Raw genomic sequence first — 24,946 nt, 5'->3', positions numbered from 1 at the left:
CCATCCCTGGGATTCTCCAGGCAAGAACACTGGAGTGGGTTGCCACTTCCTTCTCAAAAGGAAAGGCACACTATACCTAATTAGATGTGGAAAGCTATGTGAATCCTAGGCAGACAGGCAACCTCAGATCTGAAAGCCACTATTTTAAATTGAATGTCTGTGACCACCCTCCAATATGATAATATTAAAGAGCCCTTGGGAGGAGATTAGGTCATGTCAGTGTAGTCCTTATGAACAGGATCAGTACCCCTATAAGAAGAGACACAAGACAGCCTGTTCTCTCTGCGCTTTCTGCCATATGGAGACACAACAGGAAGCAGGTTCTCACCAGCCGTGACTTTGACTTTTTATTTGTGAGAGAGGAAGAGATTCTTTCTCAAAGTGTGCTGCAGCCAGACGTAGTATCGCTCCTTAGCAGACACTTTGCTGTTCCAATCATACACCAGGCTGTTGAGTTCAGTGTGGAGTTCCAGGAGCGAGTGCTTTCTGGAGGGAACGTAAAAGGCAAAAATTAATCCCATGCAATTATCACTGAGGAGACAGATTATCATCAGAATGAAATCAACTCACAGATATGAAAGTGCTGTAAAACTGTTCCTTTCTAAATAGTCTATAAGCTGCTTAGCAAATGATCTAAACAGGTCTGCAGCAGTCTTGTTTGATGACCACAGTCCCCTCCCCCAAGAGGCAACTCTGTGCAAATGCAGGATGAATGTAAAAGGCCAGGCCAACGATGTGGCTGGCCCATGGCATTTCCACCTTGGAAGGCTGAGTCACCGCTGCTCTAGCCCTCCCCTTACTGTTGAGCCATTCCTGAGGAGGCTAGGTGTCCTGGGCCCTGAGATTTATTCCTAGGGTCTCCCAAGCGACAAAAGATGCCTTTCACAAGTGACTTGGAGATACTATAAATTGTAATTAGTGGGCAACTGAAAAGGGACTACTAATCTTCATTTGAGGCACAGTGAGGCTTGCTTCCACCTAAAGGAACACCAGACCACTCACTAATGGTTCCCTTAGAAAAGTATTCTTGCCAATAAACACCAAAAATGTCCAAGTAACAAAGACTTGCAAATCTGTACAATCTGGTACCAGTTTTTACCCATCAAACTGTCAAGACGTGGGGAAATAAAAGAGCACACAGTATTAGTGAGAACTCAGGGATGTAGACAGTCTCATAAAAGCAGGCCTATGAGAATTCCCTGGCAGTCCAGTGGTTAGGACTCAATGCTCTCACTACCAGGGTTCTGGGTTCAATCCCTGATTGAGAAACTACAGTCCCTCAAGCCACATGGCATGGCCAAAATTTTTTTTGAAAAGCTGGTCTAACTGATCTAGAAGACAATCTGATAAGATGTATCAAAGGTTTTTAACATGCTTATTGGACTTCCCTGGTGGTCCAATGGTTAAGAGTCTGCCTGCCAATGCCGGGGACAAGTGTTTGATTCCTGTTCTGGGAAGATTTCACATGCCAGAGGGTAACTAAGCCTGTGTGCTACAATTACTGAGCCCATACTCTACAATCTGTGCTCTGCAACAAGAGAAATCACTGCAATGAGAAGTCCGCAGACTGCAAGGAAGAGCAGCCACCACTCTCTGCAACTAAAAAAAAGCCTGAGTGCAGCAAGGAAGACCCAGTGAGGTCATAAATAAATAAACATATTTTTTAATGCTTGTCATTTGACACAGTAATTCCACTTCTGGGAATTTTCCCCTCAATAAAACAATTAAGAATAAGCACAAATACTGACCTAAAAAGAGGTAAAAACATTGCCCAATGCAAAACATTGCCCAATGCAAAACACTGCCCAATGACTAAAGACTGGCCAAGGAAATTATGCTATAACCATATTAGGGACTACTCTGCATAGTAAAATGCTATAGAAACATGATTCCTGACATGTAAAAATAAGCTGTTACACAAAGTAAAAGCATGTTATAAAATAACAGTAGATTATTATTTCATTTTGGCTTAAAACACATGTTTATGTATAACTGTATGGGATCCAAAAAAGATCTGGGAGGCAATATATTGAGACTTGGTTAACAGGTTGGTTCTGGTAAGTTGGATTAAAACCGCTTGTTATGTTCTGCCTTCAGCATCTATATTTCATGGTTTGTTGTTGGTGGTGGTGGTTTTTTTCCTAGTAAGGAGCATGCATTGCTTTTGTAATAAGAAAAAACAAACATTTCTTAATTTTGAAGGAAAATATCCAAACCACAAGCTCTACTAAATATCCTTCTAAGGCACAAAGCATTCATAAACTGCAGAATCTATCTCAGACTCTTAAGGAAACCGCAACAAGGGATGAAAAAAAAACCCTGAAGAGAAGGGCATCAAACAGTGGCACTTCCATCTTGGTGCCTGTGTGCATGCTAAGTCGCTTTAGTCATGTCCATCTCTTTGCGACCCTAAAGACTATAGCCTGCCAGGCTCCTCTGTCCATGGGATTCTCCAGGCAAGAATACTGAAGCGGGTTGCCATGCCCTCCTCCAGGGGATTTTCCCAACCCAGGGATGCAACCCGCATCTCTTATGTCTCCTGTGTTGGCAGGTGGGTTTACCACTAGCACCACTTGGGAAGACCCTTCCATCTTGGCAGCAGAACAACTGGAGCCAGGATCCACCACAGCTTGGGTGGCTCACCTTTCTTTCCACAGTTTCTGGGAGAGGCACCGCAGGTACAGTGAGGGTGAGCTGGAGGGTCCCTCTAGCAGGGACACATCTGCTTTGCACAGGCTCCAGAAGAAGTCAGCTTCTCGGTGAATCAAATCTTGGTAGGCCCCAGGCTGCCTGGCCTTGGATTCTGCACTTTTCACTGACGGCCCATCCACCTCTAGGAAGCTGCTGTCCTCCAGCTGGCCTTCTGATTTCACATAGCTCTGAATGAAAAAGAGCTTTGGCTTCCCTGAGAGAGAGGGGCACATGTCTGCCATGAACATTCTTCTGATATGATCCAAAGGAACCCCAGAGTGAGTCTGATCCACACCAAACACGCTCTGGGAGCCCCCTCGGCTCACCAGGATACACGCAAAGCTGTCAGAGTCTCGGTGCTGGGGCATCTGGGCAACCTGGCGTAGAATGTTGGTTATATCTGTCATAGTGAGATATAAGAAATGCCTGACTTCATAGCCCAGGAAAGTGAAGGTGTCCCGAAGAATGTCTGGAAAAAACAAAGATGAAAAACAACATAGGAGTAAGGAAAGGTCAAGAGACACTGGGTCACAATCCTAAACATGGTCTCATCTCCATTACTTGTCTGTTTCTGCTTTTTGTGTCATAGTTTGAGACTTTACCCTGGTGGCTCAGACAGTAAAGAATCTGTCTGCAGTGAAGGTTCTATCCCTGGGTTGGGAAAATCTCCTGGAGAAACAAATGGCTACTCACTCCAGTATTCTTGCCTGGAGAATTTTAGGAACAAAGAAGCCTGGAGGGCTACAGTCCATGGAGTTGCAAAAAGTTGGACATGACTGAGCAACTAACATTTTCTCTTCTGAGGCTTTAAAGGTCCTGAGCAGAGAAGGTAATGGCACCCCACTCCAGTACTCTTGCCTGGAGAATGCCATGGACGGAGAAGCCTGGTGGGCTGCAGTCTATGGGGTCGCTAAGAGTCGGACACGACTGATCGACTTCACTTTCACTTTTCACTTTCAAGCAATGGAGAAGGAAATGGCAACCCACTCCAGTGTTCTTGCCTGGAGAATCCCAGGGACAGGGGAGCCTGGTGGGCTGCCATCTCTGGGATCGCACAGAGTCGGACACGACTGAAGCGACTTAGCAGCAGCAGCAGCAAAGGTCCTGAGAACGGGTCAGGAGGATAGAACCAGCCTGAAACATGACTTATGTGACTCATGTCCCAGCTTCACAGCCATGGTCTGTCCCGCTACATTCTCTTTCCCTGAGGCCACCGCCACATCTGGCCTCAGGCATGGACTGAGCCCACCTCTCATCTACATGACAGTGAAAAACACTTTTTCTTTTCAACCAAAACTTTTGTTCAAGGGGCTCCTTCTTAAAATAACCCAGTTCATAGGAATGGGTGCATTTGCAGAGTACAGACCTAAATCTAGATCCAGCGGCCACAGAACCTCCCTCCCACCTTATATTTTGGGCTTCTCTGATAGCTCAGATGGTAAAGTATCTGCCTGCAGTGCCGAAGACTTAGGTTCAATCCCTGGGTCGGGAAGGTCCCCTGGAGAAGGGAATGGCAACCCACTCCAGTATTGTTGCCTGGAGAATTCCATGGATAGAGGAGCCTGGCAGGCTACAGTCCATGGGATCACGAAGAGTCAGATACAACTGAGTGACTAACACTTTCACTTCCCTTTTCAATTCACCAGTAAGTCAGCAAAAGGCAACGATGATAACCATCACCTAAGAATGTAGTTAAACTATTCACTGTTGTCCTTCTGCCAGACCAAGAGGTAAGGGCAAAAAAACCACTGAATTATATGTATATATGTGTGTGTGTGTGTGTATATATATATATATACACACACATACATAAAATGCCATAATGAAGAGATATAAAGAAGGGGCCAATCTCTTTAAAATCCTATGACAAGCAACCTCACTTGTCTACATAGGGTCTCAGAGTGCTAGACAAGGCGCAGCAGCACCTCCTGCTAGGCAAGGTTTCTGAGGGTGTAGGCAAGGCTTCAGTGCCCAGTTCTGTGCTCAGCTGGGGCTGTACCATGAGAGAACCTGGACGGGGACTCCAGTGCCATCCCCTCTGCTTTATTCCAAACTCTCCCTTTCAGGAGTCACTCTCCAGTCATGGAGCATTCTCTCCCCTAGGGGGCAGAAGCAAACAGAGAAACACCAGACTCAAAGCTCTTTTGTTTACTTGTCTCAGACTGGCTTAGTCCCCTCAAAAGCCTCTTTTCACTGATAGACTGACTCCCTTATCAAAGCCCTTGAAAGAAAGCCACTTCCTCCCTTTCCATCCTTGTATGCAGGGGTCTGAACAGAACCCATGCTATCCTGCACCTTACTTAATTTCTTGTTTTGATCTGGGCTACCCGCAGGCTCTGGCCAGGCTGTCTCATAGAACCCATGCTGTCCTGCACCTTACTTAATTTCTTGTTTTGATCTGGGCTGCCCACAGGCTCTGGCCAGGCTGTCTCACAGAACCCATGCTGTCCTGCGCCTTACTTAATTTCTTGCTTTGATCTGGGCTGCCTGCAGGCTCTGGCTGGGCTGTCGCAAGGCAGTTGGCAGGCCACTGCATGAAACTGGGTAAAAGAGGAAGTCTTGGAATCACAAGGTCTGAGTTTCAGTCCTGACTCCTCCACCCACATACGGGTCTAAACCTTGTCTGGTCCTGAAAGAAGGCTAACTTACGCTAACAGAAGAGCTAAGAAGGAGATGGGAATCTGCGGTCTAGAAGAACAGAAGGAAAAAAAATAAAGCTGGAAGTGGATCCAAAAGCCATACAGGTCCTCAAGGCCAAGTATAAGGCCAATCAGAACACCAGACCTGAATGGGCCTCAGACAAAGACAGAGGACCCCTTAAAATATTCCTGAGGCAACAGTCACTCAATGGACACGGTCTGAAGGGATCCCAGCTGGCATTTCCCATTAATAACATACCTTTTCTCTATCAGATGATGAGGACTGAGGCTAGCTGTTGTTTTTTCTTGACCCAGCAAGAACATGGATATAAGCCAGTCTATACAGGATCAAGATCATGATAGTGTGGCTTTGAAGAAATGACATCTGTAACTTACTCATCTATAAAATGGATCAGTGACTAAACCATGTCTTCCAGAAGGTGGCTGTAAGGATCCACTGAAATTTCTGTCAAGATGCTTTGCAAACTGTGAGTGCTTATTCAAATATAAGATAATAGTTTGGGGACTTCCCCTGTGGTCCTGCGGTTAAGAATTCACTTGCCAATGCAGAGCACATGGGTTTGATCCCTGGTCCAGGAAGATCCCACATGCCATGGGGCAGCTAAGCCCATGTGCTGCAACTACCAAACCCTGCGTGCCTAGAGCCTGTGCTCCACAACAAGAGAAGCCACTGCAACGGGAAGCCAGCCCACCACAACAGGCCAGCCCCTGCTCACCGCAACCAGAGAAAGCCCGTGTGCAGCAACAAGGACCCAGCACAGTCCAAAATAAATATAAAATAAGTAAATAAAACATTTTTTTAAAGATATTAGTTTTAAAGAATATAAAGGCAGCCACTTCACCACAAATCATGGAGCCTGCCTGCAATGCCTCTCTTGTATGGAATCTACTTCCTTAGAAACCAGTGCGCTAAGTCACTTCAGTCGTTTCCGACTCTGTGTAACTCAATGGAGGCTACAGTCCATAGGGTTGCACAAGCAAGAATACTGGAGTGGGTTGCTATTTCCTTCTCCAGGAGATCTTCCCAACTCAGGGATCAAACCCATGTTTCTTATGTCTCCTGCATGGGCAGGCAGGTTCTTTAGCACTAGTGCCACCTGGGAAGCCCCTTAGAGTGAAAGCTAACTAAAATGGACTCAGAGTGGCCAGATTTAGATGCTGCACTCCCATGTATCAACAGTAACTTCCCTGTCTTTCTTTGCAAATAGGGGAAGAAAAATGTGGGTGTTGAGTTTGGAAAATAAAACTTCAGCCAACTGCAGAAGTCCCACTTCTCCTACCCATCTTGGAAACTCCACACCTGACCCAGCCCTATCTCTGTAAAATTCAGCTGTTCCTTTATTAACTTCCTGAGAGGGGTTTCTTCTGGCCTGACAGTACAGGGCTGTTGGGGAAAAGCTAGAATCAGCATTGCCCACCAGTTTGGGGACTACTGAGATGAAATCCAAAAAATTAAACACAGTAAAATGTCATGACTCCATTCAGTTAGAATGTGTTTTGACTGAAATGAGCTCACATTTATCTTAATACTACCTACAAAATGGGATTCATTAAATAAAAGTATAGAATAAAAAAGAAAGGGTGGCTGCTTCACCAGTTTATTTACAATCACTTATTGAGTAACTTTAATAAACCCAGCTCAAATTATTACAAAGCACATGAATGCAACTCAAGTGTGCAGCATATTCTTAGTGGAAAGGGGAGTTTTGAGGTCAAACATGAAGGACAAATGCAAGATTGACAATACTTAACCAGGTTTCTTTACTCAGAAGTAAAGGCTGCTCAGAAGCTTTAAGGCCAACATGCATCGCAAAGCTCTTAAAGGGGAACAAATTATTCTCATCTATTAAAACTCGCTTGACCTCAAAACTCATGCTTTACAAGTTCCTATTCCTTGTGTTAGAGAAACACTGTGGTTACAGGATACAGATGAAGTAAACCATGTAGTTTTTATTCATCAAGAAGCCCACACTCTTTTGTTGGGAAAGCAAACTAGATCAGTCATTTCCGTTGCTCAGTTGTGTCCAACTATTTGCAACTCTGTGGACTGCAGCACGTCAGGCTTCCCTGTCCATCACCAACCCCTGGAGCTTGCTCAAACTCACGTCCATCGAGTCAGTGATGCCATCCATCTGATCATCTATCGTCCCCTTCTCCTCCTGCTTTCAACCTTTCCCAGCATCAAGGGTCGCATCAGGCAGCCAAACTATTGGAGTTTCAGCTTTAGCATCAGTCCTTCCAGTGAAGGACTGATTTCCTTTAGGATGGACTGGTTGGATCTCCTTGCAGTCCAAGGGACTCTCAAGAGTCTTCTCCAACACCGTAGTTCAAAAGCATCAATACTTCAGCACTTAGCTTTCTTTATAGTCCAACTTTCACATCCATACAAGACTACCAGAAAAACCACAGCCTTGGCTAGATGGACATTTGTTGGCAAAGTAATGTCTCTGCTTCTTAATATGCTGTCTGGGTTGGTTATAGCTTTTCTTCAAAGGAACAAGTGTCTTTTAATTTCATGGCTGCAGTCACCATCTGCAGTGATCTCAGAGCCCAAGAAAATAAAGTCTGTCACTGTCTCCATTGTTTCCCCATCTATTTGCCATGAAGTGATGGGACCAGATGCCATGATCTTCGTTTTCTGAATGTTGAGCTTTAAGCCAGCTTTTTCACTCTCCTCTTTCACTTTCATCAAGAGGCCCTTTAGTTCCTCTTCACTTTCTGCCATAAGGGTGGTGTCATCTGCGTATCTGAGGTTATTGATATTTTTCCTGGCAATCTTGATTCCAGTTTGTACTTCATCCAGCCTGGCATTTCTCATGATGTACTCTGCATATAAGTTAAATAAGCAGGGTGACAATTTACAGCCTTGAGGTACACCTTTCCCAATTTGGAACCAGTCTGTTGTTTCATGTCCAGTCCTAACTGTTGCTTCTTGACCCGCATACAGATTTCTCAGGAGGTATGTCAGGTGGTCTGGTATTCCCATCTCTTTAAGAATTTCCCACAGTTTATTATGATCCACACAGTCAAAGGCTTTGGCATAGTCAATAAAGCAGAAATAGATGTTTTTCTGGAATTCTCTTTCTTTTTCTATGATTGCCAAAGGATGTTGGCAATTTGATCTCTGGTTCCTCTGCCTTTTCTAAATCCAGTTTGAACATCTGGAAGTTCTTGGTTCATGTACTGTTGAAGCCTGGCTTGCAGAATTTTGAGCGTTACTTTTCTAGGGTGTGAGATGAGTGCAATTGTGCAGTAGTTTGAACATTGCTTGGCATTTCCTTTCTTTGGGATTGGAATGAAAACTGACATTTTCCAGTCCTGTGGCCACTGCTGAATTTTCCAAATTTGCTGGCATATTTGAGTGCAGCACTTTCACAGCATCATCTTTCAGGATTTGATATAGCTCAACTGGAATTCCATCACCTCCACTAGCTTTGTTCATAGTGATGTTTCCTAAGGCCCACTTGACTTAGCATACCCAGATATCTGGCTCTAGGTGAGTGATCACACCATCGTGGTTATCTGGGTCATGAAGATCTTTTTTGTACAGTTTTTGTGTGTATTCTCGCCACCTCTTCTTGATATCTTCTGCTTCTGTTAGGTCCATACCATTTCTGTCCTTTATTGAGCCCATCTTTGCATGAAATGTTCCCTTGGTATCTCTCATTTTCTTGAAGAGATCTCTAGTCTTCCCCATTCTGTTGTTTTCCTCTATTTCTTTACACTGATCACTGAGGAAGGTTTTCTTATCTCTCCTTGCTATTCTTTTGAACTCTGCATTCAAATGGGTGTATCTTTCCTTTTCTTCTTTGCCTTTGGCGTCTCTTCTTTTCTCAGCTATTTGTAAAGTCTCCTCAGACAATCATTTTGCCTTTTTGCATTTCTTTCTCTTGGGGATGGTCTTGATCCCTGTCTCCTGTACAATGTCACGAACCCCAGTCCATAGTTCTTCAGGCACTCTATCAGATCTAACCCCTTGAATCTATTTGTCTTTTCCACTGTATAATCATAAGGGATTTTCTTTAGGTCATAACCTGAATGGTCTAGTGGTTTTCCGTACTTTCTTCAATTGAAGTCTGAACTCAGCAATAAGGAGTTCATGACCTGAGCCACAGTCAGCTCTCAGTCTTGTTTTTGCTGACTGTATAGAGCTTCTCCATCTTTGGCTGCAAAGAATATAACCAATCTGATTTCGGTATTGACCATCTGGTGATGTCCATGTGTAGAGTCTTCTCTTGTGTGTTGGAAGAGGGTGTTTGCTATGACCAGTGGGTTCTCTTGGCAAAACTCTGTTAGCCTTTGTCCTACTTCATTTGGGCCAGGTGTGGGCACCAAGGTGGCACAGAGCGGGTGGCATGGAGGTGCTGGGTTCAGCAGGAGCAGGCCAGGGGCAAACCCCTGATGCTCCCTGGTGGTACAGTGGTTAGAATTCGCCGCAGCCCAGGTTTGATTCCCGGTCAAGGAAGCCTTTCTTCTTCCTCTCCTCCTGCCACCTACTGATCTCCCTGGCACAACCCTACCACCCTATTAGCTCATGCTTGCTCTGCCAGCCTCAGTGCTGTGACAGCAGCCCCCTGGGGCCCTGCAGCTCTAGCCCAAGCATGGTCAGGCCACCTCCACTGTTCCCCAGGACAAACCTTTTGGCCACAGTGGCAACCTTGCCCACTCCAAGCTGTCCACCACCAGCTTCTTCCTTCTTGGATGCCCTCGCCACTGCTTGGACTCTCAGCAGCACCGCTTCCACCATGACCCACCTGGGGCCTCCCAATGCCTGCCTTCCTCCCTGCTGAGGGGCTGTGGCTGGTGCCCCTCGTGGCTGTAGTGATGCTCCTGGGCTTGTGCTGGGGCCCCTGCTGTTGTGGTGTAAGCAGGTGGGGATGGGTAGGGTGGGGTTAGGGGTGGGCTGGGGTGGGCTGGGGCGGTTGCCATGGGTGTGAGCAGCTGCACAATGGTGGCCACAGCGGAAGGTGCGGGAGGAGTATCTACATCTACAAGTGGGGCCAGTGGCCACGAACACACCTTCCTTACCACATGCCTCATGCCAGCAACCGCTATGGGAGGCTCAGCCACTGTGCCAGGTCCTGGGCTGGCTGTGACTCTCATGCGCTGGTGGTGGCTCCAAGAAGGTCCTGGTCTTATGTGGGCTCTGGGAGGCAGACCCAGGCACCCAGGAGGCATAGGTGTGACGATGAATGTGGACCTGTGCTGGTAGTCACACCACCGCACAGTGGAAGGAAGAGAGCACACAGATATCAGTGGGGCCGGCCGGGAAAACCTTGCCAACCAGATGGGAGGCTGTAGGTGTGCTCTAGGCAGAGATGCCTGCCAGGGTGGACTACCCGACCAATATGGTATTCCACCTGCCTGACCACAGCTCTCAGTCCTACGACAGTGAGGCAAGATTTACCCAGAAGACCTCCCTCCCCACTCCTAACCAAAGGTGGGTACCTGGGCACACACACAGACACACCCCTCACCTAGTTATGACATCCAGTAGTTTCCCATTCCCTCCAAACTGTCTGTCTATCCAGGATACACTCCATCCCCTCTCCCCAACCTGTCATCCACTTTCCCTAGGAATTCTCCCCAGGGGTAATCGCACACCACAGTCTCCTTTTAGCCCAATCTTGGGCTCCTCTATCACCAAAGGCTTTCATGTCTGTTTACAGACTGTTTTCTTCAGAGGTGAAGTGGACGGCCGATGAAGTGCACCAACATGAGGCGACGGCGGAATCCCCTGCGGAAAAGGAGCCCCCGTGGGCCGACGGGTGCTTGCCATCGCTGCAGGAGGTTTCCTCAACAGCTCTGCTGGGGCCTTGGGCATCAGTGTGGATCAGTGACAGTGTGGGACGAAGGTGCTTGTGGCCGTGGTTGGTGGCCACCCCACGTGTGTCAGGGCATGGAGCAGAATAATCACATAGGAGAGGGGGCGGCGGTGAGCCGGGTGCTGGGACGCAGGACTCGGGGTGCTTGGATGTGTATAAATGCGTATAAAACAATGACTGACATGTCACATAGAGCAGCAGGAGTTTACGTAAAATAGGAGATCAGAGTAGGGAAAGTCAGCGCAGTCAGACACCTGAAGGGGAAATTATGGGGAAGGTGTAATTCAGCTGTGGTTCCCCCCAAAAAAACACCAGGGCAAAGGAAAGGCCTCCAAGTGGAAGGAAAATGGTGAATAAAGACAGAAGAGTGAGAAAGGAAGTGGGGAGTGGAGGGGCCGGGGCTTGTATAAACCTGACTTTCGATTGGTTCAGATACACCGATCAGGGGGTTTTACTGGACAATCCATTTACTGGACACACAAAATTATAAGCTACTTTACAAACGTCGTTTTTCTTTTAAGCTACAGATGATGACTAGTAATTCCTTCAGGACTAGCTTTTCTTAGGAGAAAACAATATTAATAATAAACATGTCAAGTGCATGTCAAGAGAGGTTTCTGTGGCCCCTTAGGCAGCCTTAAAGTCCTCTACTTTTCTACTTACCCACCACACCTTTTCCACAATCCCAAAACTCCAGAAGCTCTGAAAAACTTAAGTTCTTTTCCCTAACTTGTGTTGTAGCAAAATCTTTCCTGAACTAATGAAAAGCTATTTATAGTCTTTATTCCACTTAGTGCAAATATGCATGCCTTTTGCTGTAGAAATAATCACAGATTACGGGGCACTACCCTAGACCCCACTGGAATGTTCTATAAATTACAGTATATGTACCATATCATCATTCTGAATTCTTAAACTTTTAAATTTTGAAATACAAGGGTCTCCAATAAGGGCTTGTGGACCTAAAATTCTTTACATCCTAGATTTAAGCTGTCTGTGAAAAAATGGTTTGCTATGTAGCACTGAGTTAAAGGGCTTCCCAGGTATCTCAGTGGTAAGGAACCTGCCTACCAATTCAGGAGACACAGGAGACGCAGGTTCGATCTCTGGGTCTGGAAGATCCCTTGGAGAAGGGAATGGCAACCCACTCCAATATTCTTGCCTGGAGAAATCCATGGACAAAGAAGCCTGGAGGGCTGCAGACCAGGGGTTCGCAAAGAGTCGGACAAGGTTGACGGCGCGTGCGCAAGCGCACACACACACACACACACACACACACGCACACTGATTTAAAGGGAAATTTCATTAGTGATTCTAGGTTTCCAACTGAATGGTTGCTTAAGTCTCAGAGGATAAGAATGCTCAGAAAGGGCTTCCCTGGTGGCTCAGTGGTAAAGAACCTGCCTGCCAATGCAGGAGACACAGGATCGATCCCTGATCTGGAAAGATCCCACGTGCCGCAGAGCAACTAAGCCCATGTGCTACAACTATTGAGCCTGTGCTCCAGAGCCAGGAGCCGCAGCTGCTGAAGCCCACAGGCCCATGCTCCTCACGAAGAGAAGCCACTGCCATGAGAAGGCCGCGCACTGCAGCCAGAGTGTAGCCTCTGCTACTGCAGCTAGAGAAAAGCCTGCCCAGGAGAAAGACCCAGCACAGCCAAACTAAAAAAGAATGCCCAGAAAAAAAAAAGCATCCACCACAGACTTCTGGTTCCACACACTCTCCCTCCGCCCAATTCCCAGGGAAGCTATCTTTAATAGTCTGCTAATGCCAAGGGAGTTAAAAGGGGGAGGCTTCTCTTCCTTGGCACTCCAGCTAGCAGGCAACAGAGGCTGCTCTATGGGAATGAAGCCTCCATCATCATCTCAGGTGTCAGACTTCCACGTGTTTTCAAAGCATAGCAGCAGAGACCACCATGGCTGCTCTGATTCCCCTTGCTGAGTTTTGTTTATATCTATCAGTACAGGAAAATGCTGCTGATTTGGGCTGTCACCCATCCCATTAAGTGAAATCGAGGAAAGGGGCTGCGTAACCCCAAGGAGCAGCCAAGCTTCAGTCAACACCCTTGCGAAGCTCTCTCTGTGACCGACTTTCGGCTTTCAGAACGACTGCTGCTCTATTAGAAGAGAAAGTTTACTTGCGCAAATTTCCCAGAGAAATGTGCAGCATCTGTTAGAGAAATCTACCTCTTAGCCTAGTTAAAAGAGCACACAAAAATCTTCAAGCTTTTCAGAAACAGTGAGGGAGAAAAGATGAACAAACACATCCTCTTAAAATCTGCAAACATCATCTTTCATTCAGCCTAAAAAGCCCAGCCAAGGCCCAAGGTCAAGGTCCAGAGTCCACATGTCTGTGATCTGGGGCTCTCACTTCTCCCCTCCTTAACAAGATGCTCTGTCAGGGCGCCTTGAAGCAGGACCTCGTGCAAGTCTAGCTTTGCTAGGCCTCTGACACAAGTGACACGACACCAAGGATGCCAAGCACAAAGCCACTGAACTGAGACAATTGGCCCCAAATCCTTAAGCCTCTGCGTCTGCTCCAAGAAGAGGCTACTGACTTCTCTAAAGATTCTTCTCAAGAATGAGCCATTTAAAAAAAGAGTTAAAAAAATTTTTTTTAAAGAATGAGCCACCAAATGATAACCTTATCTTTGTTCACAATGTGGCTCTGAGGCCAGTCTCTACCTTGTGGCCTCTAAACCTGCTTCACATAGGGCCAAGTGTGGTGTTTTGCATATAGTAGGTGCTCAATAAACATTTATGGAATAAAGGAAGAATAAACCTATAAAGCTTTGGGGAAATCACATACTCTTTGGATAGATGTCTCATTTTTTTTGAGGACAGGAACAGATAGGTGTAAGGGAGTCTGCTAAATTCTACAGGTACAAAGGAATGGTTTTAGAAACATACCAAGACCAACAGAGCTTATTCCTTCGTTCATTCACCCAATAAATATTTACTGAACTCTCACGTGCCACCCAGTCCCAGGTTCTGAAGACACATAGCAGAAGCTCACCACCCTCATGGAACTTACAGCGAAGTAGCTAAAAACAGAGGCTTTGCAGTCAAGCTTTCAAATCCCAGCTCTATTACTTAATGAGAAAAGCTACAAAGGGAGTTTATTGTGCTCTGGTTGCTCATCTTGAAAATGGGGATAAGAGTGATACTGTGCAGGGGCCCTGTGGGGCCCTGCATGTCTTTGATTATAGAAAACAGCCTTCACCCAGCTTCCATGACCCTCCCTGAGTTCCAATGGGCAGATTCAAGCAGCTGTTAATCAGGAAAGGAAGGAATGGAGGGAATGCGAGACCAGGGAGAAACAAAGTCAAGAACAGTGTTGGGGCAAAGTCCTGTGTACCCATCAACAGACAATATCTTTCAGCTATTTTGCAGATACTGATATAGGCCTCTGGATCCCAATTCTCTGGTCTCTCACTGGTCTGGGGTCAGGCTCCATGTGCTAAGCTCAAAGCCATGGCGAGTTCTAGCCCAGTGATTTACAACTAAAATTAAACAAACAAAACGGACAAATAACATTAACTAATGTTCACAAAATGGATATTTTAGTGCCTGCTAAATGTGTGTGTGTGTGTGTGTGTGTGTGTGTGTGTGTGAGGCACTGCCCTAAGTTCTTTACAAGTACGACTCACTCACTCCTCCCAATCTCCCTATGAGGTGTGTCCTGTTATGAACTCAGTTTACGGAAGAAAAATGGAGCTACAGAGAGGCTAGAAAAAGTGCCCCAGGTAACAAACTAGGACAAGGCCAAGCCATGATTCACACCTACATGGTGGTATCCCAGGGCTCAACTCTGATCACAACTCTCTAACACAGAAAAATACAAATACACACTCAGTCCCGGCCCACAAGAGGTTCATAACTCAACAAGGGATGTAGACACTGGAATTTGGCCATGAAAATCACAAGTCACGGCTTTATCTTTGTGATTCTCCTCACACAACAGCTATACATCCTGCACCAAGTCCAGTTGGGAACTTCTCGCTAATGAATGAAACAAAACTGGTCACAACCGAAACAGGAGGACGATTACACAATCTCTTTCGGAGAAAACATTTCCTCATTCTTAAGTGAATACTAAAGGGCTAAACCAGAAAGAACAAATCTTGTATACCGAATACAGCTCAATTTAAGAAACATAAAACTAAATAAACACAGGACACATCTATAGCTCAAGAGACAGCATTTCTCACATCTAACTGAATACAGGACAGGAGAAAGTGACATCATATCTGAAATCCTAGGAAATTCAGTGTAATAGTTGCTAATCAGACCTTTCTTGGATGCGCTTCCCATAAAACTTACCATAGTAACATATAAATATATATATATTTATTTTTACTTATTCGGCCACACCATGTCTTAGTGGTGGCACACAGGATCTTTGATCTTTGTGGGGCATGCAGGATCTTTAGTTAAGGCGAGTGGATCTGGTTTCCCAATCAGGGATTGACCCAGGCCGCCTGCACTGGGAGCAGAGTCGCAGCCACTGGGCCACCAGGCAAGCTCCACCATGGTAACATTTTCAGTGAGCCTAAAAAACACAGTTCTGACTCATTCTAAGAGAATGTTGAGAAGCTGGAAAACTGTGGAAATAAAACGATCAATCCTTTCGAGAAAGAGATAAATAATGAAACCAAATTTTATTGCACTTATATAAGCTCTTCTCATTATTTTTTGATACATCACCAGTGACTGATTCAGTTCGAATCAGACATCCAACAGCTGAGCAAATGAATCCATTCAGATCCAAACAAGGATAAACAGGTAGTATAGACTCAGGCCAATAACCAAAGTCCAGGGTGGCAGAAACGTTGCCTCTAAATGAGCACAAATTTATCCTATTTTTAATATTCCCCAGAAAAGCTTTAAAGATCTATCTAGGTGAAGTGATGGGGCATCTGATAACACTGAAGCCCAGAACCACCTTCCATTTTTAACCCCTCCTTGGATTTCAGGACTCCTTCCTGCTGCAGCATCTAGCATGGAAAGACAAGACAGAACCGCCCCAACTTTCACAAAATTCGCCTTTGTGCCAGAGGCAGCACTCTGGGTTCCTCCAACTCCCTTTCATTTTCCTCCTGACACACAGCTAGACTCAGTTCCCTGTCTACTGTGGCTGGATGGGGCCATGAGCTCTAACCAAAGGGTTGTGGGTAGAAATGATACATATCACTTTAAAGCCTGTCCCTAAAGTCCTTCTGAGCTCCTCCTCTCACTTCTGTCATCCACCAGCCATACACAGAGGATCCAAAGACAACTCCAAGCCCTCAGATGATGACACCACTGATGTACACCTGCAACGAAGCTCCCCAGTCCCATCCCCACAAGACATGAGTAAGAAACTACCCTTCCTGTGTGAAACCACATTTTTGGGCAGTGGTTTGTTAAGCAGCAGCTAGTGTTGATGCCTCTGATGAATACTGCTTGTGTGTGCCTCGATCTCACCGTGGAGCATCGACTCATCTGGGGCACCCACACCTACCTGTGTCATTGCCAATGCAGTCAATTATCAGGCAGATTCCCAGGGGCTTGCTCTGCATCTTATATCTCTCTTCTACTGTGTGCTGGAAAGGAAAGCAGGGATTGTCAAAGAAGCTAAACATTGTTCTCTTACCTCAAGGTCCCACCCATATTATCTTTTCTTTTGGATTTCCTTAAATTTCCTTTTGGCAGATGACTTACTCAATAGACACAGGCTGAAGTCACCACGACTGACATTTCCCTTCAACATCAACCAGTTATTTTAGTTTCTAATTAATTTTAATGAAACCTGCAGTCCCTTTACACATTAGCTTTGTGAGATAAAGATAACGTAAAACACAGAGAAAAGATGGGTCATAAGTTTCCATAGCAACCTGAGTTTGTACAAGTGATATTTTTCCAAACCAACACAAAAGGAGGCCTTCTAGTGCCTTCTGTTATAGAGAAGACGTACCAGCATAGAAAAAGTCATAACAAGTCAAGGTTCAGGGTCACTGCTTACTTATTTACTCAGCAATCACTCAGCTGAGAAGAGAAATGCCACTTTGGAATTTTCCTGTATTCCAAAGTTCACTAATGCAATCCACTTCAACATCTGTTTCTTTGCTGCATCCAAGGTTTCCCTTTAGAACAGAAGCGTTCTCAGAATAGCATCCTCAGCATCCTACTGTCACAAAGAATTCTTAATAGACAGCTATTTGTAAAGCCATCAGTGTTCTCCACAGATACTGTGCTTACACTACCAAGTCAGATCATTTATTCTGTACCTGAGGCAAAAATGCTCCTGATTCCTGAATGGGTCTCTTCACTGGTTCTCCTGGGGGTGAGAGAGAAATCATTTACAAAACTGAAGGAGAACCAAGACTGTTCCTAGTCCCTGCTAGCTTTTATGTCACACCTGTTCTCTTTCAAGATTTTCTTCCCCTCTACTATCTCTTCTTTCCCCAGCTATACTCAGCCCCAAGCTTCTAACCTCCCTCACTCTGAAACACTTAACTGATAACAAAACACAAGTCCCCATGCTAAACAGGCTTTATGTAGAAAAACCACCTAAATAGAAGTGAAAGAAGGTGCTCCCTTGCCCTTTTCCAGGTAAGAGCCCAGTGATGGGGGAGTTTTTAACCTGAGAGGGAGAATCTGATAAACTTACTTCCCAATATATCAATAGTTTTACTGCATGTGCTGAAATTGGACACAATGCCTCAAGGGAACAGCCTTAGAGACTCAGAGAAGGAAAAGCTTTTGTGAGTTTGCCACTTAACAAAAGAGATGGCCATGTTTTCTTAATCCAGTGTCAATGGAAAATTGTAAAATAAAATGTCAATGGCAAGATATTGCACAGTGGGCTTAGCAAATGTAGATGAGCCTAAAGCAAAGTAGATAAAAAATGACTTTACTAGTCCCAGGGAAGTGGAGAAACCACCCATTTTGAAGCCATGAAGAGCTGGCTGAAACCCTAGCACCATTACTGATAAGCTCTGTGATCTGGGGCAAGTTTCTTCCTGAAGTCTCAGGGTTTGTTGGGGTTTGGTTTTGTCTTATTTTATTTTTTAATCTCTGAGATGAGCACCTGATTTATAAGATTGCTGCAAAAATGAGGAATTATATCTAAAGACAGGCAAAGGAAATGCCAGTGTTGGTCAAGTTTGGGGAAATGAGCACTTTCAAATGGTAATGCTGTATAAGCTGAAACAGACTTTTTAAGGGATAATTAGCAATACCCTTTAAACCAATGCTCTGCTTCTAGAAGTTTATCCTAAGGAAATAACAGAACAAATGTGCAAAAATGTCATAGAGAGGTACTGAAGGACTGTTTGTAATGGCCCTAAGCTAGAAAGAACCTGAAAGTCTACTAACAAGAAACTGGTTAAATAAATAATGGTACATAGAATACTATGCAATGTTAAAACAAATAACAGAGATTTTATGTACTTGACATGAAAAGATATGCAGGATATATTAAGTGAAAAACAGATTGCTGAATAATATGTTTAATATTGAGCCAATGTACTTAAAATCATGTAATTGTGTGTGTATATTACATATACTTACTAGAGGTACACGGATCAAACATTAATAGTGGTTATGTCTGATACTCAGAATTAAGAGGAAATTTTCACTTTTTTATATTTTAACAATCATGGCTGAACAGAATTAAAGAAAACACACAAAATAATCTATGTAACATGTCCATCTCAGTTCAGGGTACTTCAGTTCAGTTCAGTTGCTCAGTTGTGTCCGACTCTGTGACCCCATGAACGGCAGCACACCAGGCCTCCCTGTCCATCACCAAATCCTGGAGTTTACCCAAACTCATGTCTATTGAGTCGGTGATGCCATCCAGCCATCTCATCCTCTGTCATCCCCTTCTCCTCCTGCCCCTATTCCCTCCCAGCATTAGGGTCTTTTCCAGTGAATCAACTCTTTGCATAAGGTGGCCAAAGTGTTGGAGTTTCAACTTCAGCATCAGTCCTTCCAATGAACACACAGGACGGATCTCCTTTAGGACGGACTGGTGGGATCTCCTTGCAGTCCAAGGGACTCTCAAGAGTCTTCTCCAACACCACAGTTCAAAAGCATCAATTCTTCTGCACTCAGCTTTCTTCACAGTACAACTTTCACATTGATACATGACTACTGGAAAAACCATAGCCTTGACTAGATGGACCTTTGTTGGCAAAGTAATGTCTCTGCTTTTGAATATGCTATCTAGATTGTTAATAACTTTCCTTCCAAGGAGTAAGCGTCTTTTAATTTCATGGCTGCAATCACCATCTGCAGTGATTTTGGAGCCCCCAAAAATAAAGTCTGACACTGTTTCCACTGTTTCCCCATCTAATTCCCAAGAAGTGATGGGACCAGATGCCGTGATCTTCGTTTTCTGAATGTTGAGCTTTAAGCCAACTTTTTCACTTTCCACTTTCACTTTCATCAGGAGGCTTTTTAGTTCCTCTTCACTTTCTGCCATAAGGGTGGTGTCATCTGCATATCTGAGGTGATTGATATTTCTCCTGGCAATCTTGATTCCGGCTTGTGCCTCTTCCAGCCCAGCGTTCCTCATGATGTACTCTGCATATAAGTTAAGTAAGCAGGGTGACAATATATAGCCTTGACGTACTCCTTTCCCTATTTGGAACCAGTCTGTTGTTCCATGTCCAGTACTAACTGTTGCTTTCTGACCTGCATACAGGTTTCTCAAGGGGCAGGTCAGATGGTCTGGTACTCCTGTCTCTTTCAGAATTTTCCACAGTTTGTTGTGATCCACACAGTCAAAGGCTTTGGCATAGTCAATAAAGCAGAATTGAACTTTTGCTTTTTCGATGATCCAGCGGATGTTGGCAATTTGATCTCTGGTTCCTCTGCCTTTTCTAAAACCAGCTTGAACATCTGGAAGTTCACGGTTCACATATTGCTGAAGCCTGGCTTGGAGAATTTTGAGCATTACTTTACTAGTGTGTGAGATGAATGCAATTGTGCGGTCATTTGAGCATTCTTTGGCATTGCCTTTCTTTGGGAAACTTCTCAGGGTACTTAGCACTTACTAAAAGTGTTAATAAATTGTAGTTATCGTAGTCATCATCCAGTTGAAATCTATTTGAAAGTCCGAAATAATAGGAACACTTGGTTTGATTAAACTTCTATTAGATTGAGGGAAAGTTATCAGGATGCTCTTCTCTTTTATCAGCAAATGAACCATATCCAAGCAAGAGCAGGTGACCAGCTCTCCTAAGGATCTGCAGGGCTATTGATAGCTTCATCTACCTCACCTGTATAATTACCTTCAAGGATAAACTGGCCATCACAGAGCCCAGTGGAAAGAGCTCTGATTATTTTAAATTCCTATCCAAATCTACCAAGTCTCCCAATTTAAACAGCTAACTCTCACCACCTCACTGGTGTTTTAAGAAACATGCTGTCAGAAATTAACTCACTCTTCAACAGCTCTGGCTGGAGGGCCAACTTTTATGCATGGAAGGATGGGCATGACTTGCTCCACCTGGCTGATGTGGGCAGAATGTTTGGAGGTGCACACAGACAGTATATTGGCTGAGTCAGGGGATTGCAAGGGGCCTGCCACATAAAGGAAGCTTCCATCAGGCCACCACCCTGCTTGGTACACTCAGGATTGCCACTGCACACAGAACAAATTCCAAGCTCCTCAGGGAAGACTGAGCCCTCCTTACCTGTCTAAGCAGCCCCGCCTCTTAAGTGCAATCATATCCACTACAGTAAGACTCAGCCCTCTCTTCAAGGAGGACTCAAGACAAGCAAAAAGCACCCTTCCTGAAAATGATAGCATCAAGAGCTGATGTTTTAAGAGTGATGAGAGAGATCTTATATCCCTTAAATCTTTTGGTTGAGATGACTCAGTTCAGTCGCTCAGTCATGTCCGACTCTTTGTGACCCCACGGACTGAAGCACTCCAGGCTTCCCTGTCCACCACTAACACCCAGAACTTGCTCAAACTCATGTCCATCAGGTCGGTAATCCCATCCAACCATCTCATCCTCTGTCATCCCGTTCTCCTCCTGACTTCAATCTTTCCCAGCATCAGGGTCTTTACAAATGAGTCAGTTCTTCGCATCAGGTGGCCAAAGTACTGGAGTTTCAGCTTCAGCATCAGTCCTTCCTATGAATATTCAGGACTGATTTCCTTTAGGATGGACTGGTCGGATCTCCTTGCAGTCCAAGAGACTCTCAAGATTTTTCTCCAACACCACAGTTCAAAAGCATCAATTCTTCAGCCCTCAGCTTTCTTTATGGTCCAACTCTTAACATCCATACATGACTACTGGAAAAACCATAGCTTTGACTAGATGGACCTTTGTTGGCAAAGTAATGTCTCTGCTTTTTAATATGCTGTCTAGGTTGGTCAGAGCTTTTCTTCCAAGGAACAAGCATCTTTTGATTTCATGGCTGTAGTCACCATCAGCAGTGATTTTGGAGCCCAAGAAAATAGTCCATCACTGTTTCCATTGTTTTCCATCTATCTGCCATGAAGTGATGGGACCAGATGACTAGGTTTTTTAAAAAATTCTTTTATTTGTAGAGGTAGAGAATGTCATCTTACAGTATCTACATTTATTAAATGAGCTATAAAACAAGATCCTAGTAACCTTTTTTCTTCCTGCTCCTAGATATTTGGTTTAACATGGCTTATGACCACGGCTAGATTAATGTTTAACATGGCCTGGTTATAGTTCTGTTTGAGGTATAAATGTCACATCTCTTAAAATATATAGCCAAAATGATGAAGTCAGAGGTATTTACATTCAAATAAGCTAATTTGATGGATAACTAGAAATGTCAATGAATATAGTTTAAGAGTTTAACTGTTCATTTTGAGAGCTTAATTAAAATATGTAGATAAAGGAATGGCCAACTCTAAACATGCAACATTTTGTACTTGAATTATTAAGCATTTATAAAGGTGAATATAAAGAAAAGCTGGTCTTACTTTGAATGTCAGGTGGTCCCATCATAGGCCTTTGTTCTTTACTCCAGCCATTCTGGAGCTTCAAACATAAAAAACAAGGTCACACTCCCCGTTCATTTTTCAGAGGCATATTATATTACACCTCTTTAAACATCTTGATAGGATTCTTACTTAGGAATAAATAAAAGTATCACATTCACTGCTAAATTATCTAAAGAAAACTAGCAAGAGACATTAATTCCATAAAACTATAGTCTATGACCAAAGCAGCAATTCAAAGTGAAAATACAATAAATGTGTAAATATATTGAACTAGCATATTAGAATGTTTCAAAAACAGTTCAATAAAGTCAGACGTCATGGTACAGAAGAGTTGCCACAATAACTCAAAGTTAGAACAAGCTGTTGGAACTTACAACATTCAACATTCTGTGTTAAAGATCAGGTCATTCAGCCTGATCTTTAACACAGAGGCAAGGTACAGGTATGATTAAGAGAGGGGGCAGAATTCTGCCACTTATTAGCTATGTAACTTTGAGCAATTTATTTAACTATATGTCTGTTTCTTATCTTCAAAATGAGGACAATAATAGTACCTACCTTATAAATATTTTTGAGGATTAAATGTATACAAGGCACTCAGCACACTGACTTTTAAGCATACGGAAGTGCTTAATAAATGTCCAGTTTTTATTTTTCTATAATGCCTAGCTATGCATAAGCCACATGTGGGTGTGGCTCTTGAACATTAGCCACCCTCTCTGAGGGCCAGAATGGGATGAATCAGAGAATGAAAGATTGAACAGACCCTTTCTCTTCTCAGATGACAGGTCCTGTGTAAGGGACACATAGCACACACTGTCAACCATCTGATACGCTCAGCTTTCAAATGACAGTTCTCCTCTGAAGCTATCCTAGCCAAAAGAGAGAAGTACACTATTTATTAAGCTGTGTCTATAGCTAAGTCTGTGCATCTAAATCAAAGAAAACACATAAATTGCTTTTATCAGTAATAACCAATGACTTAGCCAGAGGATAATGATATTAGAATTTGAAACCCCACATGAGTGTGCATTTACTTTTACATACTATTAAAGAGATATCAAATCAAAGCTAGATTTACTCTAGATAAATATAAAAAAATGTTACAGTACAGAGTTACAACTTTTTTTTTTGGCTGCACCGTGTGGCTTGCAGGATCTTAGTTCCCCAACATGGGATCAAACTGTGCCCTCTGCATTGGAAGCACAGGGTCCTAACCACTAGACAGCCAGGAAAGTCCCACAATTTGTTAATTCATATGTTGGTATCACATATCCTACAATGCCACTGTAATTTTTTTAATAATAATGATAAAGAATGTATTTGAAAACCATTCAGCCAGCTTGAACTAATTGCAATGTATCAAATATTTCACTCAATAGTTGAGAACATTCTTTTTTTTTTTTTTTTTACAAAGTGCATACAGCATTCACCAAAATAGACTGTATCAGTTCAGTTCAGTCGCTCAGTCGTGTCCGACTCTTCGCGACCCCATGAATCGCAGCACTCCAGGTCTCCTTGTCCATCACCAACTCTCAGAGTTCACTCAAACTCACGTCCATCGAGTCCGTGATGCCATCCAGCCATCTCATCATCTGTCGTCACCTTCTCCTCCTGCCCCCAATCCCTCCCAGCATCAGAGTCTTTTCCAATGAGTCAATTCTTCGCATGAGGTGGCCAAAATACTGGAGTTTCAGCTTTAGCATCATTCCTTCCAAAGAAATCCCAGGGCTGATCTCCTTCAGAATGGACTGGTTGGATCTCCCTGCAATCCAAGGGATTCTCAAGAGTCTTCTCCAACACCACAGTTCAAAAGCATCAATTCTTCAGCGCTCAGCCTTCTTCACAGTCCAACTCTCACATCCATACATGACCACTGCAAAAACCATAGCCTTGACAAGATGGACCTTAGTTGGCAAAGTAATGTCTCTGCTTTTGAATATGCTATCTAGGTTGGTCATAACTTTTCTTCCAAGGAGTAAGCGTCTTTTGATTTCATGGCTGCAGTCACCATCTGCAGTGATTTTGGAGCCCAAAAAAATAAAGTCTGACACTGTTTCTACTGTTTCCCCATCTAATTCCCATGAAGTGATGGGACCGGATGCCATGATCTTCGTTTTCTGAATGTTGAGCTTTAGGCCAACTTATTCACTCTCCTTCACTTTCATCAAGAGGCTTTTTAGTTCCTCTTCACTTTCTGCCATAAGGGTGGTGTCATCTGCATATCTGAGGTTATTGATATTTCTCCCGGCAATCTTGATTCCAGCTTGTGCTTCTTCCAGGCCAGCATTTCTCATGATGTACTCTGCATATAAGTTAAGTAAGCAGGGTGACAATATACAGCTTTGACATATTCCTTTTCCTATTTGGAACCAGTCTGTTGTTCCATGTCCAGTTCTAACTGCTGCTTCCTGACCTGCATACAGATTTCTCAAGAGGCAAGTCAATGTGCCATAAAAAGCAAACAAAAAGTTCAGTGCATTCTGAAGGACAGAAATCATACAGAGTAATTATTTGATCAAAACAGAATTAAATTATAAATTAGTAATAACAAGGAAATGTTTATATCTCTGGAAATTAACTTTAACACTTCCAAAGATATTTTGTCACATAAAGGGAAGTATTTGAACTCAGGGGCTAAATTTGGACAAAATTTATAAAGAGATGGGACATTTAGAATAAAGACATAGGACACTGAGGGTGGGGTAAGTGGATAAGACTTCTCTAAGGGCATCCAGGAATCTTTGGAACTTGAGATGGCAAATGCTACTGTAATTTTAAAAGCACCTT

General features: G+C 43.9%; 1 protein-coding gene across 5 annotated transcripts in view; it reads right to left on the bottom strand.

Annotated features, from left to right (window-relative positions):
* Positions 1 to 321: 321 nt before the first annotated feature.
* The window catches only part of CFLAR (CASP8 and FADD like apoptosis regulator), a 50,565-nt gene continuing 25,940 nt past the window's right edge, over positions 322 to 24,946 (bottom strand). For 4 of the 5 annotated variants that reach the window (XM_052659906.1, XM_052659934.1, XM_052659926.1 and 1 more), the window contains 5 exons: positions 22,136 to 22,193; positions 17,445 to 17,494; positions 16,679 to 16,760; positions 2,644 to 3,160; positions 322 to 486 (listed from right to left, as the gene is read on the bottom strand). In XM_052659906.1, the coding sequence (XP_052515866.1) occupies positions 348 to 486; positions 2,644 to 3,160; positions 16,679 to 16,760; positions 17,445 to 17,494; positions 22,136 to 22,193 (846 nt within the window). In that variant the 3' untranslated portion in view covers positions 322 to 347. The remainder of the gene's footprint in view (positions 487 to 2,643; positions 3,161 to 16,678; positions 16,761 to 17,444; positions 17,495 to 22,135; positions 22,194 to 24,946) is intronic. The other variant, XM_052659913.1, reaches the window with a different exon arrangement.

This window comes from Budorcas taxicolor, chromosome 2, assembly GCF_023091745.1.
Source record: "Budorcas taxicolor isolate Tak-1 chromosome 2, Takin1.1, whole genome shotgun sequence".
Classification (NCBI taxonomy): domain Eukaryota; kingdom Metazoa; phylum Chordata; class Mammalia; order Artiodactyla; family Bovidae; genus Budorcas; species Budorcas taxicolor.
Note: the sequence above shows the minus strand (reverse complement) of the source record. Positions and strands in the feature narration are given on the sequence as shown.